The sequence below is a fragment of the Diuraphis noxia genome, unplaced genomic scaffold (assembly GCF_037042655.1).
Source record: "Diuraphis noxia isolate RWA-SAM2 unplaced genomic scaffold, SU_Dnox_SAM2 contig0009, whole genome shotgun sequence".
Lineage (NCBI taxonomy): Eukaryota > Metazoa > Arthropoda > Insecta > Hemiptera > Aphididae > Diuraphis > Diuraphis noxia.
The window spans coordinates 3,136,651-3,155,740 of NW_028301719.1; the positions used below are offsets into that span (position 1 = coordinate 3,136,651).

The 19,090-nt window shown below is 33.5% G+C and overlaps 2 protein-coding genes across 2 annotated transcripts; both read left to right on the top strand.

The window, feature by feature from the left end:
* Window positions 1-2,096: 2,096 nt before the first annotated feature.
* LOC149054269 (uncharacterized) lies at window positions 2,097-3,119 on the top strand. The gene has a single exon (XM_089230523.1). The coding sequence runs from the start codon at window positions 2,097-2,099 to the stop codon at window positions 3,117-3,119; it is 1,023 nt and encodes a 340-aa protein (XP_089086649.1).
* A 1,208-nt stretch (window positions 3,120-4,327) lies between these two features.
* LOC149054270 (uncharacterized) lies at window positions 4,328-12,143 on the top strand. Its single transcript, XM_089230525.1, has 4 exons — window positions 4,328-5,268; window positions 5,871-6,124; window positions 7,803-7,936; window positions 9,849-12,143. Exons 1-4 carry the CDS (start codon window positions 4,328-4,330, stop codon window positions 12,141-12,143), a joined length of 3,624 nt encoding a protein of 1,207 aa, XP_089086651.1.
* Window positions 12,144-19,090: the final 6,947 nt, after the last annotated feature.

The following is a 19,090-nucleotide window of genomic DNA, read 5'->3' on the forward strand; positions in this document are numbered from 1 at the left end:
GAAACTGTTATTAAGTTAAAGAATTGATAAAATAAACTTATGGTACAAATTTCAAGTTTATACAGTTATTCGTTTTTCAATAACAACAAAATCAGAATATCGGTACAACAGAAATTAAGTAGACATCCAATGTTCTAAATCAAACGATCATAAAAATTTAATTTGACTGGGAGGGTTCAAAAGTAAAAAATATCCAATAGTTTTTAAAAGCGTTTGGATAAACACTAAAAAATAACCAAAAAACGGGAATTTTTAGGCTTACTCAGTTTTCGAAAAATCGCTATATTTTATTTCATACTAATTCCAAAACGAATCATTGTAAATACTTGAATTTTTTACAAAATGTTTATATTAGCGTTATTTATTTACGGTTAAATTATCAATTGAATAACTTATTATCATGATGATTACAGGTATTTCATATTATTCCCTCGTCGTGACATCGTTCAAGTTTAACCTTTTTGAGGCCTCCCAAGGTGTTTCACTCCGATGAATATTTAACCAATTGTTTATTGCGAATTATAAGAGCTTGTTTTTGATTTTGCAGTTTGTGCCACACGATAAAACATTTGTGTACCTACATAGTGTATAACTTCATAATATTATGTAGGTCGGCGTTTGCTATAAATTTTCAAATTTCTTAAAATCCAATATATTCATGTAATGTCTTAATGATGTTATGCATATATATATAATTTAACCTCAAAGATATATCAAAACATAATATTTTACCTTTTGACGTGTACTGAGTAGTATGTATTTTTGATAAAAATTAACATAAACCAATTGAATTGCTCAGAAAATTTAACTACCTACCCACGAATTATTTTAAATTACAACAATATAACTGTTCACGCGTGAACAATTATGTGCTGCGCTCTAGTAGTCGATCCGGCACCTACGCTCTGGCAATCACCTGATTTTAAAGTTTATCAAATGTAATCATTGTAGAAAACAAAAATTGTTAATTAATTAAGATGATGACACTCAATCAAGTTTTTTCTGTTTTTTGAATTTATATACTTATCTTTTTATGAGTTTTTTTTAGTAGCAATTAAGCACGATAGTGTTGCTTTAATTATTGTTGAAATTATAATATTAATTGTTAATGTGTTGTAATATGTATTTAATCATATCAACAGAGATAGTTCAATCAGTAGTGATGAGTGAATTATATTATACCTAGTGAGAAATGTTATACATGATAAATAGTTTTATTATATTGTTATACCTTTATTATGTTGTTACTTGTTATATATATTGTAATAATGTTATAAATTGTAAGCCATACAGGCAAATAATATCAATTTCAGTGCAGCTGGCCAGTTCCTGCACTCCACATTACCGTGAGTTATATTATATTATATTATATTATATATTGTTTGTTGCTATACATTGCGAATTATTATTTTATTATTTTGGTTACCCCAAGTTGTTACCTGCTGCACTCAACCCCTTGTATACTGCAGGCGAACCCTCCGTTCACAAGTAAGGTTGTGTGTAAGCAGAGCTCCTTTATAGTTTATACAGTCCATTCCAATGAGGAGCGTTAGGTGTCGGGGAACTTATCATATTGTTTGACAGCCCCCGCCCGTTCATTTGGTCCTAACGAGCCGGATTTGAGTTTTAGTTTTTAGAAATCAATTTATTAAAATAATAATAAATATATAGTACTTGTTCTGAAGCCTGAAGGTGGAGATTAATGAGTTTATCTGTAAGTGGTAAGTAATCATAAAATTAAAGAATTAATAGTTAAAATGTCGACCCACATTGCAGATGAAAACCTGTTGGAAATGTCAAACACTGATTTAGTATCAACTCTAGTTAGGCTTAGAGGCCAAATAAAAGCATCGCTTACTAGACATAGCACGTTTGTTAATAAATATATTGAATCGCCAAATGCTATATCTGAGGCTGAGTCCAGACTTAATGTAATACCAACACTATTAAATCAATTTGAGGATATTTAATCGCGCATAGAAGAGATAGATGACGACAACGATGATGCTCATCTTGCGGCAAGGGAAGATTTTGAAACCCGATATTTCAGTGTAGCAGGCCAACTTAACAGGTTAATCCAACCGACAAAATTTGCAATGGCAAACTCAGGAAATTCTATAGACACCAAACAACAAAAAGCATCAGCTCAACTGTGGGAAGAATTATTAAGAAGGAGCGAGGGCAGCACTCTACGCTCGCGTTCATCATTGCCACCGCTACCACTAGAAAGCTTTGAAGGTGACTATAATAGTTGGCCTGGATTTTATAGTTCGTTTGTGAGCCGCGTAGAAAACGAGAAAGGAGTATCAAATGCAGATAAGTTCCATTATCTAAGGTCATGTCTCAAGGGTGTACCATTAGATTTAGTTGACGCATTAGAGATTAATGACTCTACATACACTACAGCTATAAAATGTCTTAAGGGTCGGTATGAGAGAAAGAGATTGATCACCGAAGCCCACGTCAGGTCGCTATTAGAGTTACCAAAATTGACAGGTTCATCAGATAGTGACTTACGAGGATTCTTGGCCAACATTACAAAGCATATCGAAGCGTTAAGATCCCTAAAAAGACCAGTGGATCATTGGGATGATTTGCTAATTGGTATAGCAAGGAGTAAATTGGATCTAAGAACCTTAGAACAATGGGACCTATCAATCGGTGTAACAGAAGAAGTCAATTTCAACAAATTGACCGAATTTCTAGAGAGAAGGGCTAGCTCATTGGAGTCCTTTGAAGGACAAAATTCTAGCATATGCAATAAGAGAAAAGGTTATAGAACTAACGAAAAAGGTGCATCAGTGCTAAGTGCTCAAGGAAGTCGGACAGTCTGCTGTTTATGTTCACAACCACACATGTTTTTTTTTTGTCACAAATTCAAAGCGATGCAACTGACGGAAAGGTATAACACAGTAAAAATGCACAGATTATGTTTTAACTGCCTTTCTCCGGCACACAGTACTTCAAGCTGTACTCAGAGTGGTTGTAGAAACTGCAAGTACAAGCACAACACGCTGCTACATGGTCTTCCTTATCAGAAAAAGGCAGATCCCGTGGGGACCAACAAGTCAAGAACAGCCGAGCATGATCACTCAAAGTCCCCTTCGATTCAAGGGTAGCGTGTCATGTGTTCGAAAATCATGTGTTCGAATGCCAAATGTTCGAACGTTTAGTGTACGAAAGATTGTCTGTACGAAAGATTATCTGTTCGAAAGATTATATTTTCGAAAGATTATATGTCCGAAAGGTAGTATGTGCGAAATTGTCGATAAATAAAACTAAACAAAAATAACACAAATATTGCTGAATCATGGCACGGTCGACTTAATAGGTATAGGAACAATATATCAATAACCATAACATAATTGTTACAACTAAACTATTAAATATGTTTTTAAGTTTTTAGTATTTTTTTTATTTAGCATTTACATTTATTAACGACTAATTTATTTTACGACTTTTTGATACCTATTTTTAAATTTAATTTTTAACGCTGAAAATCGAATTAACGAATTATAAATATTTTGGTAAAATTCGTGTTTCATTTATCGATAATTTCGAACATACGACTTTTCGAACATATAATCTTTCGAACAGACAATTTTTCGTACACTTAACGTTCGAACTTACAGCATTCGAACACACGACTTTCGAACACATGACCCCTTACCCGATTCAAGGTAGTCTTGAAGTTAATGAAGCTAAAGCTGCAACCGAACCGCCAGCTACGGTAAATCTAGCAGCGCTACACAGTCATTCAAACGCCGAACAAGTTTTATTATCAACCGCCATAGTATTTGTGCTAGATAGTAACGGCACGAAAAGACCTTGCCGTGCAATTGTAGACAATGGTTCTCAGATAAATATTATAACTAAATCACTAGTCAAAAGGTTAAGATTGAAGGGTGTGCAAAGTAAGTTACCTATAAGTGGTGTTAATGGAGCCAGTACTATATCTTCTGAAGAAGCGGAAGTAACAATTTTCAGTCAGAATTCTCAGTTCTCTGCGAAGATTGGATGTCATACACTCCATGAAATTACAAATGCGCTACCAAGTCAATCGATAGACTTTTCATCTTGGTCAATTCCGCCACACATACTACCACATTTGGCTGACCCTAAATTCTATTTAGCGTCTAAGGTAGAGTTATTGCTTGGAGCTGACATTTTCTTTGAAGTGTTACAAGGCGAGAAGTGGTCGTTAGGCAAAGAGCTACCTTGGTTGTATAATACGTCATTTGGATGGATAGTGTCGGGCTCGATTGGCAATACTAAGTCCCGTATCAGTCCAAGATCTAACTCCTGTTTGTTGAACGTAGCTAGGTAGATGAAAAACGATCAAGTCAAGTCAAGGCGTAATGTGGATGAAGCTAGTGAGATTATGTTTCGGGAAACGCATGAAAGAGACACAACAGGACGATTCTCAGTTTATCTCCCATTCACAGCAGATGTAAGAGAGCTAGGTTCATCATTCCAGATGGCACTGAAGCGATTCACAAATTTAGAAAATAAGTTTAGTGTCGCGCCACATCTGAAAGATGACTATGTGAACTTTATGAATGAATATGCATCACTAGGACACATGAGTAAAATTGATGATCCAGTTTCAGATGCACCATATTACTATCTACCACACCATGCGGTGATTAAAGAAATAAGTCAGACCACGAAGGTCAGAGTCGTCTTCGACGCATCGGCAAAAACGAGTAAGGGAAACTCGTTGAATGATGTTCTCGCTCAAGGACCAGCAATACAGAGTGAGCTTTTCGACATAGTGCTACGGTTCCGCTGCCATAAGATCCTCATCACCGCTGATATCGAGAAAATTTTTCGCCAAGTTTGGGTTAATCATGAAGACCGGGATTACCAAAGAATACTGTGGAGGGACTCACCAGAAAAAGAAATAATTCATTACCGCCTAAACACCATCACGTATGGGACTGCGCCTGCCGCCTTTCTAGCAACAAGAGTGTTAATGGAGATTGGCCTTTTAGCAGCTCAGGATAAACCCGCAGCCAGTAGAGCAATCCAAAGGGATTTCTACATGGACGATTTTCTCAGCGGTGGAGACACGGTAGAAGAAGTTGTAAGCCTATATCATGAAGTATTAGAACTACTAGAGAGTAGTGGTATGCGTCTGAGGAAATGGTGTTCTAGTGCCCCAAATGTTAGAGCAGAGATAGCAACAACATCAAGCGAGCCACATTATTCCTTAGACCTTGGAGACGACGACACAGTTAAATCACTTGGCCTTATTTGGTGTCCCGAGTCAGACATGTTGCATATTCAGCATTTATATTATATGATATTACACCTATACTGTTTATACTAACAATAATCATAAGTATCATATTACGATCGGTGGGGACTGTCCATCGGTTATTAGCGAGTAGAAATATATTGTACGTCATTACGATTTATACTGTCAACAATAAATGTCTATATAATACGTTTATGTTATTATTTATATTTATAATACATAACAAATTGGCGACGAAGAAAATAATAATTTAATCGTAATCACTAGTGCATTAGAAGTTTCAAGCATTGTATTCATACTAATACAAAATGGCAACTCCTAAGACAGAATCCATAACGAACTTCAATCAAGTTATTGGGTCACCTGGAAACTTTGAAACAGGTATAGATATCACAATTTTTGAGTCAAAATTGACAAATTTTTTTTTGGCAAATGCCATCGAAAATAATATTCAAAAAAGAGCCATTCTATTATCATCAGTCAGTGAGGAAATTCACAAAGTACTTTTTAGTTTATGTGTTCCTAGCACGCCAAACGATGTTGAGTATGAAACTCTAATGAAAAGTTTGAACAAATATTTCAAACCAATAAAATCGTATTTTGCGGCTAGGTATACATTTTATCAAGCTAAACAAAGACAAGATGAATCGGTGTGCCAATGGGGTGCACGTGTCAAAAATCTTGCTTCAAAATGTGGGTTTTCGTCGGAACTAACAACAGTCATTAGAGACATATTTGCTGTCGGAATGGGTTCAGGACCAATCCAAGATCGTCTGTTAGAAGAGGATGCCTCAAAAATTGGAGTTACATATTCAAATCTAATGGAAATCGCGACAGCCAAAGAAGCTGCAATAAATGACAAGAGTGGCTGGAAAAAAGAAGAATACGCAGACTTGAAGTACCAACAAAAAAATAATGGACATACTGCCAAGAAGGGGTTCAACACATACAAGGAGTCAAAAATCAAATGCGGGATTTGTGGCCGTTCCAATCATTTTCAAAAAGACTGCAGATACAAGGACTTCGAGTGCAACAATTGTGGTGAAAAAGGTCATTTGTCCACCGTATGTAAAAAGGGTATGAAAGAAAAGAAAAATATAAAAACACAAAATAAATTTTTGTATGATAATAATGATGATGACGAAACAGTTAATTATGATCTTTCGAATACTTTTTTTTCCATAATTGATCAAAATTTTCAAAATAAAGCGGTAAAACCGTTTACAGTTAATTTAATTGTACAAAACAATAATGTAAGCTTCGAAATTGATACCGGTTCACAACATAGCGTAATTTCAAAAAGATTATATCATCAACTGTTTAGTCATATCAAATTAAAAAAAAATGACATTTAGCTATCTGATTACGTCGGCAACGACATTAAACCGATAGGAAAAATATTTGTCGATTCGGTGTACCAAAATAAAAAATTTACAATGTGCCTTTATGTTATCGACAATGGTGGTCCTCCATTAATAGGTCGAAATGATATAAAAACATAAAATGTTTTACCTTGTTTAGTATTGAAAATGACGTAAGTGTCGATAGTATTATAAAAAATATAACAATGTTTTTAAAGATGAAATAGGCACTTTTAACAAATACGAAATTTCATTAAATATCAAAGCGGGGGCAGTACCTAAATTTTACAAACATAGGTCTATTCCATTAGCATTAAAGGGAAAAGTTGAAACCGAAATTGAGCGTTTAATCAAAAGCAACATTTTAGTTTCCGTCGACCACAGCGAATGGGCAACTCCAATAGTACCAATATTAAAACCAGACGGCACGGTTAGAATTTGCGGTGATTTTAAAATAACAATAAATCCGGTATTAGAAGGGACTGAATACCCTCTTCCAAAAATAGAACATTTATATGCAAATATTAGTGGTTCAAAATATTTTTCGAAAATAGATTTAAAAGACGCATACCAACAAATGGTTATTAAAGAATCTGATCGCAAATATACCACTATTAACACACATAAAGGTTTATTTAGCTATACACGCAACCCTTTTGGAATAAAGTCGTCAGCAGGGGAGTTTCAAAAAGCTATGGAAACTTCAACAGCAGGTCTTGAGGGCATAGGTATATTCCAAGACGACATTATTGTTGCAGGTTCCACTATCACAGAGCACAATGCTCGTTTAGACAAATTACTAAATGTATTGTCAAATGCAGGTTTAAGAGTAAAGTTGAATAAATGCAAATTTATGCAAAAGTCAATTGAATATTTGGGTCACAGGTTAGATGAAAATGGTTTACACACACTAACAAAACACACAGATGTTATAAACGATGCCATTGTCCCAGAAAATAAAACATTGCTAAAATCATTTTTAGGTTTAGTTACGTATTATATAAAATTTATTCCAAACGCTGCAAATATTTTAAAACCATTGTACACTCTTTTACGTAACGGCAGTGAATGGAATTGGACACCAAAATGTGACCAAGCATTCAATAAAGTCAAACAAATTTTAATTTCGAAACCCGTATTGGCACATTATGATCATAATATTCCGATTAAACTCGTTGTAGACTCATCATCTTATGCACTAGGCGCAGTTCTTTCCCATGTGTACCTAGATCGTACTGAAAAACCTATAGCATATGCATCAAGAGTTCTATCTGAGTCAGAATGTAAATTTCCACAAATTGAAAAAGAAGCTTTAGCAATTATTTACGGGGTTACGAAATTTTATGACTATTTATATGGTAGGCATTTTCTATTAGAAACCGACCATAAACCGTTAATATATATTTTCGGTGATAAGAAAGGTATCCCAATTTACGCGGCTAATAGATTACAACGATGGGCCTATGTTTTATCATCATTCGATTTCGACATAAAATATGTAAAATCCGAAGATAATACAGCCGATTTTTTATCACGAATAAAAAGTTCAAAATTAAAAATTGAAAATCATAATGAAGAATGTATTAGTCTTAATTTTATTCACGAACAATCACCTTTCACATTAGACTGGTCTAAAATAAAAATTGAAACAAGTAGAGACACAATTCTCGCCAAAGTATTAAACGCAGTCAAAACAGGAGAATGGAATAGTGATTTTTCTAAAAATTTAGAACTTAATTCATATAATTTACGAAAAACTCAAATTGCAGTGGAACAGGGATGTCTATTATGGGGTTACCGTGTTATTATACCAGCTAAATTTCGAAATAATATACTCAAGGAACTTCATTCGTGTCATATGGGTTCTTCCAGTATGAAAAGTTTAGCGAGATCATACTTTTGGTGGCCAGGAATGGACAAAGAAATCGAAAATATCACACAAAGTTGCGACAATTGTATTAATGTCAGGCAAAATCCGCCAAAATCTGTAACATCACCTTGGAAATGGCCAGAAAAACCGTGGACTAGAGTGCATTGCGATTTTCTTGGTCCATTTCAAAATAAATATTTTTTTGTCATTGTTGACGCAACCACAAAATGGTTAGAAGTATTTCAAATAAATTCTATGACAGCAGAAATTGTTATTCAAAAATTTTCAGAAACGATAGCACGATTTGGAATTCCAAAAACAATTACATCAGATGGTGCAAAATGTTTCACTGGTTTCGAATTTCAAGCATATTGCAAAAATCTAGGTATAAGGCATATGACAGGCGCTCCATTTCACCCAGAATCAAACGGCTGTGCGGAATCAGCAGTCAAAACAATAAAAAATTTTTTTTAAAAATGCTCGACTGCACAATCCCAATTAAATAAATTTCTTTTGATGTATCGTAATACACCTCATTCAACAACACGAGAAACGCCAGCTAAACTAATGTTAGGTCGATCAACACGTTTACAATTTGACGCGTTAATGCCGAATACAAGTGAAGTGGTTATTGAACGACAAATATCACAAATAAACAATGGTGGTAATAGGATAGTATCATTCAATACAGGTGATAATGTTTTAGCTAGAAATTATAGGAATAATAACAATAAATGGCAAAAGGGTAAAATTATCAAATCCATTAGTTGTAATACACACGATGTAGAGCTCGATGACGGAACTATTTGGAAGAGACACAATGATCAATTACTCATTGATAAATCGCTGACACCAGCGAATAATTCAATTTCACTTACACCCACTAGACAAATAAATGAAAATACTGAAAATATCGAAACCGTAGGTGCAAAACAAAATCCTGATACTATAATAATAAATAAAACACCCAGACCAATTAGATCTAGAAAACCACCTCAGCGATATTCTCCAAGTGATTATAATTAATGTAATTAAACTTACTAACACACTAACATAGCGATTAAGCAATACACAAAATACTACTTATATATATATATTTTTTTTTTTTTTTTTTTTTTAAGGAAAAATATGTTGCATATTCAGCATTTATATTATATGATATTACACCTATACTGTTTATACTAACAATAATCATAAGTATCATATTACGATCGGTGGGGACTGTCCATCGGTTATTAGCGAGTAGAAATATATTGTACGTCATTACGATTTATACTGTCAACAATAAATGTCTATATAATACGTTTATGTTATTATTTATATTTATAATACATAACAAGACATATTGAAATTCAAGGTGAGAAACGCGAATGACACTCGAGTGCAAACTAAAAGAGATCTACTCTCATCGTTGAATAGTGTGTTCGATCCATTGGGATTTCTGGGTCCCACTCTCATAAGGGGAAAGATCTTTCTGCAAGAGCTGTGGCAGATAAAACTAGGTTGGGATGACACACTGTCTGAAGATTTTAAAATGCGATGGAGACGGTTCCTAGATGACCTAGCAACTGCTCATCAGATAAGCATACCACGTGTGATAAAAGTATGCTTGTCCGAAGAAGTTGAGTTACACGGCTTTAGTGATGCGTCGCAAAGCGCATATGGCGCATGTATATATTTTAAACAAGCATCGGAACAAGGAAAGTGGAGTGTGCGACTCCTTTGTGCGAAGTCCAGAGTGGCCCCTATGAAGAGCCTCACAATTCCGAGACTCGAGCTGAGTGGCGCTCACCTGTTAGCGGAGCTGATTAGTCGTGTATCATCGAGTCTCGAAATCTCAAACGATAAGGTATTTTGTTGGTGTGACTCTACGGTGGTGCTAGCTTGGATAAAGGGTGGAGCAGCACAGTGGAATACATTCGTAAGCAATCGTGTAGCTCAGATCATAGAACTCACTGGAGAAAATAGTTGGCGGTATGTAAGTACAAGCGTAAATCCTGCTGATCAATTGTCGAGAGGAATTAATACTGCAGACCTAGCTACGTCTGAATTATGGTGGAACGGTCCGAGCTTTCTTAAGGAAGACAAAGCGTTGTGGCCACAAGTACGACACGACTCAAGTTGTAGCAAAGAGGCTCCAGAAAAACGTACGATAAAATTCACATTAAATACCATTGCAGCTAAGAACGAGCTAATGCATAGATACTCTAGTTGGACCAAGCTGTTAAGAATATCTGCCATATGGATAAGATTTTTTCAATGGCGCAAGTGGCAGAAGGATCCCGCATGCACCAAACCACAAGTAGGTCCCTTAACGGTAGCAGAGATACAACGGTCAAAGGAGCGCTGGATTAGAATAACGCAGAGGCAAGCGTTTCCTGAAGAAATTAATGCTTTGAGAAATAAGAAGCAGGTTACGCGGGGACCACTTAGAATGTTGTCACCATACCTTGATAATGATTTATTGAAAGTTGGTGGCCGACTGGAAAATTCAAATATATCCGCAAGCAGAAAGCATCCAGTTATACTACCCAGGCAATACGTGGTGACAGAGATGATATATAGAGAATATCACCAGAGGTACATGCACGTTGGGCCACAAGGATTATTGGCAGCAGTAAGAGGAGAATTTTGGGTACTTCGAGGACGCGATGTAGCCAGAGCAACAGTTTACAAATGCCTTAAATGTTTTAGAGCCCGCCCTAGTTCGTTGCAGCCAGCTATGGGACAGCTACCTTCAGCCCGAGTTACTCCTAGTCGAGCATTTGCACAAATAGGGGTAGACTTTGCTGGAGCTCTACTGATAAAGCTTGGACTACGAAAGTCTACCACAACCAAGGCTTATGTGGCAGTTTTCGTATGCCTCTCAACGAAAGCAATACATTTGGAAGCGGTTAGTGCTCTGACTACCGCCGCATTCATGGCGGCATTGAAAATATTTATGTCTCGGCGGGGAAAGCCGTCGCACATCTGGCCAGATAACGGAACAAATTTTGTGGGAGCCCGAAAAGAACTAGAGTGCTATTTCAAAAGGCAGCTGACTGGGCGTACGATATCCGATGAACTAGTAGAAGAAGGAGTTCAATGGGTATTCACTCCTCCTTCGGCACCGCATTTCGGCGGTGTTTGGGAAGCAGCAGTTAAGTCGTTCAAACATCATTTTGTGCGAGTCGCAGGCGCCGCTATTCTAAACTTTGAAGAGCTGGCTACGTTACTTGCACAAATCGAAGCATATCTCAACTCCCGCCCTCTGACTGCAGTGTCGTCAGACCCTGCAGACCTGCAAGTTCTTACACCAGGACATTTCCTGATAGGGGGGCCGGTACTCATGCTTCCGGAAACAGACTATTCAGAGATGCCAGATAACAGACTGAAGAGATGGGAATTGGTTCAAAAAATGACTCAAATGTTCTGGAAGAGGTGGCGTTTAGAATACTTGTCATCGCTTCAAAGCAAAGTGAAAATCGGAACATTGGCAGTTTTAAAGGATGATAATGTCCCACCCCTCCAGTGGAAGATGGTACGAATCATCGAAATACATCCTGGATCAGATGGCACAGTACGAGTAGTGACTGTACGTACTGCCAGTGGACAACAGCTAAAACGACCCACAGTAAAGATATGTCCGCTACCTACGGGTAAAGAAGAATGAAGCACAGGGCTTCATGGGGGGCGGGATGTTCACGCGTGAACAATTATGTGCTGCGCTCTAGTAGTCGATCCGGCACCTACGCTCTGGCAATCACCTGATTTTAAAGTTTATCAAATGTAATCATTGTAGAAAAACAAAAATTGTTAATTAATTAAGATGATGACACTCAATCAAGTTTCTTCTGTTTTTTGAATTTATATACCTATCTTTTTATGAGTTTTTTTTTAGTAGCAATTAAGCACGATAGTGTTGCTTTAATTATTGTTGAAATTATAATATTAATTGTTAATGTGTTGTAATATGTATTTAATCCTATCAACAGAGATAGTTCAATCAGTAGTGATGAGTGAATTATATTATACCTAGTGAGAAATATTATACATGATAAATAGTTTTATTATATTGTTATACCTTTATTATGTTGTTACTTGTTATATATATTGTAATAATGTTATAAATTGTAAGCCATACAGGCAAATAATATCAATTTCAGTGCAGCTGGCCAGTTCCTGCACTCCACATTACCGTGAGTTATATTATATTATATTATATTATATATTGTTTGTTGCTATACATTGCGAATTATTATTTTATTATTTTGGTTACCCCAAGTTGTTACCTGCTGCACTCAACCCCTTGTATACTGCAGGCGAACCCTCCGTTCACAAGTAAGGTTGTGTGTAAGCAGAGCTCCTTTATAGTTTATACAGTCCATTCCAATGAGAGCGTTAGGTGTCGGGGAACTTATCATATTGTTTGACAGCCCCCGCCCGTTCAATAACTAATATTGTTATTCTTGATTATTTAACATGTAATTTGAAATAAAGAATAACATAAACAAAAACTGCGATTGTGTAGTTTTTAGGTTTTTTTTTGTCGCAGAAATAACTCTTTACGTGGAACCTTGTTTTAAATTTTCAATCCTCAGCTATAACAGTTAAACGTATTATACATTTTTAACAACTAAATAATATGTAACTTTACATTAAATACGTTTTGTCATAATTTGAGGATAAGTGAGTGGTTATATAAAAAAAACGCTCCTAGGCGTTTTTAATATTTTCCTACTTCTATATTATATCAACTTATGAGGAACGTTGTATTAAATTTTCAAGCTTTTTAACCCAATGGATAACATATTATTGGCATTTATAGAATAAAAAACAAAAAAAAATGGATTTATTTAAATGTCTATAAATAACTTGAAAATTGTGGAAATATTTTGAAACTGTTATTAAGTCAAAGAATTGATAAAATAAACTTATGGTACAAATTTCAAGTTTATACAGTTATTCGTTTTTGAATAACAACAAAATCAGAATATCGGTACAACAGAAATTAAGTAGACATCCAATGTTCTAAATCAAACGATCATAAAAATTTAATTTGACTGGGAGGGTTCAAAAGTAAAAAATATCCAATAGTTTTTAAAAGCGTTTGGATAAACACTAAAAAATAACCAAAAAACGGGAATTTTTTATTGCGAATTATAAGAGCTTGTTTTTGATTTTGCAGTTTGTGCCACACGATAAAACATTTGTGTACCTACATAGTGTATAACTTCATAATATTATGTAGGTCGGCGTTTGCTATAAATTTTCAAATTTCTTAAAATCCAATATATTCATGTAACGTCTTAATGATGTTATGCATATACAGGGTGATTCTTTTATCAAACAACACTCATTATTTGAAAAAGTATTGACTTTTTTCAAATTTTTTTTTTTCAAAATTGTAGATTTACGCTGTTCTAGAATTGTATATCTTTTTTATATTTTCCACCCTTATATTTATTAGGTAAACCACTGTCAACTTTTGATTTTCAAATGGTAACCTATACTTAAAATTTCATAATTGAATAAAACTATTTTTTTCATTAATTAATACGTTCTAATTTTCATTTTTCGTTAATCCGTTGATGAGATATTGCTCCTCAAAGTTAGGTGGTTTTGGGAGATAGTTATAGTGAGTAAATGTGTTATACCTCGTCATCAGATACCGCAGCTATCAGGATTTTTATGTCCCAGGGCAAAAGATATTGTAGTGATCACGTCGCCTACAGGTATCAGTAGTCAAGGATGATGGTTGGAAGGTGACTCTTGAGTTAATTACACAACGTAGAATTCTTCTTAATTAGATTAATTGTTTATTTATTGTGATAAAACATGTATTTATTTATAACATGAAAGCTGAATGTAAGTTAAGTATTCTGAATGATAGAATAAATTCGGTTTGATTCGAATATTTTCTAAGTTCAAAATATTGTTTGTAAGAAATTTTTCTAAGTCCAATGAATTAAATTAAACAACAGACTGGCGTGAAGGTGCTCTGGCTAGTCTGGTCAAGTCGCGTCTGAATACAGGCCGTTTCGGGGTCCCTTATATAGTGCTACCCTCTACTCCCCATAGTCTACTCGTTCTTGTCGCTGTTCTCACGGATGTGGTATAATTATCTAGACTGACGGAAATGTTACTCGCCCACATACAAGCCAAATGTGCATCCCGTGCAGCTGCAGACCTTAGCGATTGATATTATAATTAACATTAAGAGTATATATTATAATATTACATTTAAACATTTGGTTCTTTGAACTTTTGTAATGATGCATAAAACTACGTCTTGTGCACCCTTATTGAGGACATTTTTATAGTCGTCTGTTCCCATGATTTAGTATGTCCCTAATTTTAATGATTTCCAGAAATGCTGTCTCTCCTACATTTACAAGGATCGTCGCACCCTTTCCTAGATTGATGCGGCTGGTACCTAGTTGACCGTGAACTATGTAATGCGGGACGCTAGTCCATAGCAATATCACACTTTTCAAATCAGTTCATAAAGTACTTAGAGCCCCTAAATGTATTTTATTATGCCCATTTTGCAGGGAAACACGAAGTTCACCCCACGAAGGCAATGGTCAGTGGTCGTAATAATTATTATCAATTATAAAGACCAGAAGTTATAAGTAATAAATCCGATATCGTTCGACCCAAGATATAGCGGCGATAATCTTTGTCCCTGATAGCCGATAATACCTACATACAATAACACACGATCATAATATTATTATTATTATTGGTCTGCTTCTGTTTGTAGCTTCGATCACGATTTCACCTCTATTCTATGCTCCAACACACCATAGAATAACATACGGAAATACAGAATTATTTTAGTGTTTAGTCCATAAAAGTTACTGTTGTCCATGGTTTATCATTACAACCAATACAACTGTCTTATCATAAAGAAAATACAGTGTTACCAATATGTGTATTTACAAAATAAATAGTAACTTACTGTTTATTTATGTCACAAATAAAATCCCGTTTTTGTTACTCTAGTAGACAGCCTATACTACAGTTGCAACAACTGTTAACTGTTTTAAATCACTGCTGTAGTGTACAGTAATTTATTTTCCGTTGTCTGTTACTCGTTACTGACTATTATAATTTATAGCATGGTGCCATGGCGTCAACGACCGATACTACTAAGTACTAATTACTTATGTACAACAGTCTACAGTAGTAAACTTAATAAATTTCACATTTTCACAATAATATTATCATAATAAATAATATTCTGTGCCTTTGTAGTTTTAACGAACTAGCTGATCTAGTTAACTGGAGCTCTAGTTAAATATTTCAATATGTTTAATTTACCAACTTACTTATTTTGTTATTTTCAATAAAATTCCAAGACCAATTTATTAACTTGATGTACATGTGCCTACCAGAAATTCATTCATTCGTAAGTATAAGAATTCATATTAAATATAAATTTTAACAAACTTTGGTTAAGAATGGAAAAAATGTAGCATACATACATAAATAATACATAGATATACATGTATGTATTTGTATACAATTTGAATAAAAAATACATGTTATTTATATTTTAGCATATGTTCAAATTACTTGCCATCTTCAGTTAAACAAAAATTAAGACGTTTTAATACTTCAGAGGAAGTAGATTTTTTCAATATTGAGTTTTCAATTTTGTTGCAACAATCTCTTATTTTTTGTTTAAGTTCCTCCACACTATTGCATTTTTCTTTATACACTTCATTTTTTAGATGGCCCCAAAAAAAGAAGTCAAGAACACTCAAATCGGGGGAACGAGGTGGCCATTGAATAATGGGGCTGTGAGTTCCAAACCAGTTATTGTCTCCATACATCTTATTGAGGTATGCACATACAGCCAAGGTATTATGTGCTGGTGCACCATCTTGCTGCCAAATCAAATTCAAGCGCTGTTGAAGTGAAATATTTTCCAAAAGTATGGGTAAATCATCTTTCAAAAAACCAAGATACTTATTGCCATTAAGATTTTCCTCAAAAAAATATGGACCAATTAAATACTCATCAATAATCCCACACCAAACATTCACACCCCAACGAACTTGCTTATTGGTCTCATTTATCCAGTGGGGATTTGAATGATTCCAATAGTGATTGTTGTGGTGATTTACATGTCCATTATTGTGGAATTTCGCCTCATCAGTCCAAAGAATATTTGTTAAAAATTGAGGTTCCTCTTCTAGTTTTACCATGCAATGTGCAATAAAATTGAGTCGCCTTTCATAATCACTTGCTAGAAGTTGCTGAACAGGATTAGCCAGGTATGCATGGTATTTATGTTTTTTGGCAATTCTTTGAACTGAAGAATATGTCATGTTTAATTCTTCTAAAATTTAAAAAGTAGAATACTTATTTTGTAATTTGTAATGTTTATTTAATAGGAAAACCATACTTGCTACAGTTCTCAAAGATATATGAGGATTTTCAATCAATTTGGCCAACACCGAAAATGAATTATCAACATTGATGACTGTCAAAACTCTACTTTTTGGTTTTACAAAACTTCCGTATTCTTGCATATTTTTGTACAGAACATAAAATCTTGTATGTTCTGGATCAGGATATCGGGTTTTATATAATCTATAATTAATATAACACTAGATGTATAATATATGTAATTATGTATAATCACTTATATATTTGTATTTTTTTGCTGTCCATTAAAAAAAAATATATATGTATATTATTTTTTGTTTTATTACATCACATAACTTCACTAAGATACAGAAATATGCAGGGTTGATACAACACATTGTTTTAGTTACCAAAGAACTCACATTTTAAAATTTTAATTATAATTTAATAAGATTTAAAAATGTTATTTTTTAAATTAGCAACAATGATTAAAATTAGTATAAATAATTTTAAGTAATAGTGTTGAACATTTGAACCCTGGATATTTGTTTAATTTAATAAATAATTTCAAAACTTGCTGCAGCTCTGGAATTTTTGCCATTTCAATAAAGCAACTGAGCATATCACTTTTTTCCTTATTTGAATAAAACATAATTTAAAAACAACTTTTAAATGTAATAAACAATAGACAACTTTTAAATGTAATAAATAAACAACTTTTAAATGGAATAACTGATATTTATTATATAATAAATTAACAAATTTTACATGTAGTCAAATAGAATGTATCATGTTCATGTACAATTTTCTACAACACTTTTTAAATATAAAAATTTAACCATAAAGTATTGGTTTTTCCTTATTGATATAATGATTGATATTTTTCAAATGATTGAGATAAAGTTTATCTTAGTACTACTTTATTCATATACTATTGGTGTTTCACATTTTGTGTGAAAAGTTTTATCTTAATGCTACCTTATTCATATACTATTGGTGTTTTACATTTTGTGTGAAAAGTTTTATCTTAGTGCTACCTTATTCACATACTATTGGTGTTTCACATTTTATGTGTTCTAAGTAGAATTAATTAGAATCTCAGATTACTAAATAAATATTTTATAAAGTATTAAGATTTAATATGGATAACTATCCAAGTTCTTATGAACAATTTTTAAAGCTGGATACAGTGGTGTCTAAGAATGTGACAGAGGCACAGTTTTACAAGGAAGGCTATTTATCAATTATTGTTTTAATGGAATCATCAATGCAAGTAAGTTCTATAGTTTAAATTGTAACTCAAATTAAATTAGTAAGTGTTATACTAAGGATTTTTAAAGAATATAATATGAAAAAAGAATAGTGTCATTATTTAAAAAAATATTTTATCAGAAATTACATACGTTGGAGTCCAAAAACAAAAGTTTGGTGGAAGAAAATCAAAGACTTGAGGGTGAAATTGATAAATATATAGAAGAAGCAGGATCCACAGAGTTACAAATAGTAAATCATTTTAAGTTAATTATTCAATTATTCATATAAAGAACAATTTTTAGGAAGTTAAATTAGGGCCACGCACATGTACCTACTGATTTTCATTATAAATGTACAATATAACATAATATTAGTAAATAATTATATTTATTATAGGGAAAGTTGAAAAAGAACATTGAAAAGTTAAATAACTCAATTGAAAATAAAGTGTCTGAAAATGATTATTTGAAGGTCACAATAACGAAATTGGTAAGATCAATTTATTTAACACGAAATCTATGGTAATACAGGGTGATTGATTAATCAAACAACACTCATTATTTAAAAAAGTATTAACTTTTTTCAAAATATTTTTTTACATAGTTTCAAGTTGTTAAAAAACCAAAGTTTTTATTAAAAAATTATATTTATAAATATTTTTTATCCTTATCATTTTTTAAGTTTTTTACTTTTTTGAATGACAACAGAGTTTTAATTTCATATTCCAAAGCAGAATATTTTTCTAAGTATTTTGATTCATAAAAATCGAATTTAGGACGAGTAGTTTATGAGTTATAAGTATTTAAAGCTTAGACAAGCGGAGTAGTGGACAAACATTTAGGGGGGTAACCCTGTACCACTACACTCTGCCAATCTAAACTTTAAATACTTATAACTCATAAACTTTTCGATTTTTTTGAATCAAAATACTTAGAAAAATATTCTGCTTTGAATATGAAATTTGAACTATGTTGTCATTCAAAAAAG

Excerpts from the sequence above, each read along its gene's own strand:
- LOC149054270 (XM_089230525.1), top strand. The coding sequence starts at position 4,328 with ATGAAAAACGATCAAGTCAAGTCAAGGCGTAATGTGGATGAAGCTAGT. Across the intron at positions 5,269-5,870 it reads GGCCTTATTTGGTGTCCCGA|GTATACATTTTATCAAGCTA; the intron begins GTCAGACATGTT and ends TTTTGCGGCTAG. Across the intron at positions 7,937-9,848 it reads AAATTGAAAAAGAAGCTTTA|GTGAGAAACGCGAATGACAC; the intron begins GCAATTATTTAC and ends TTGAAATTCAAG.
- LOC149054269 (XM_089230523.1), top strand. The coding sequence starts at position 2,097 with ATGGCAAACTCAGGAAATTCTATAGACACCAAACAACAAAAAGCATCA.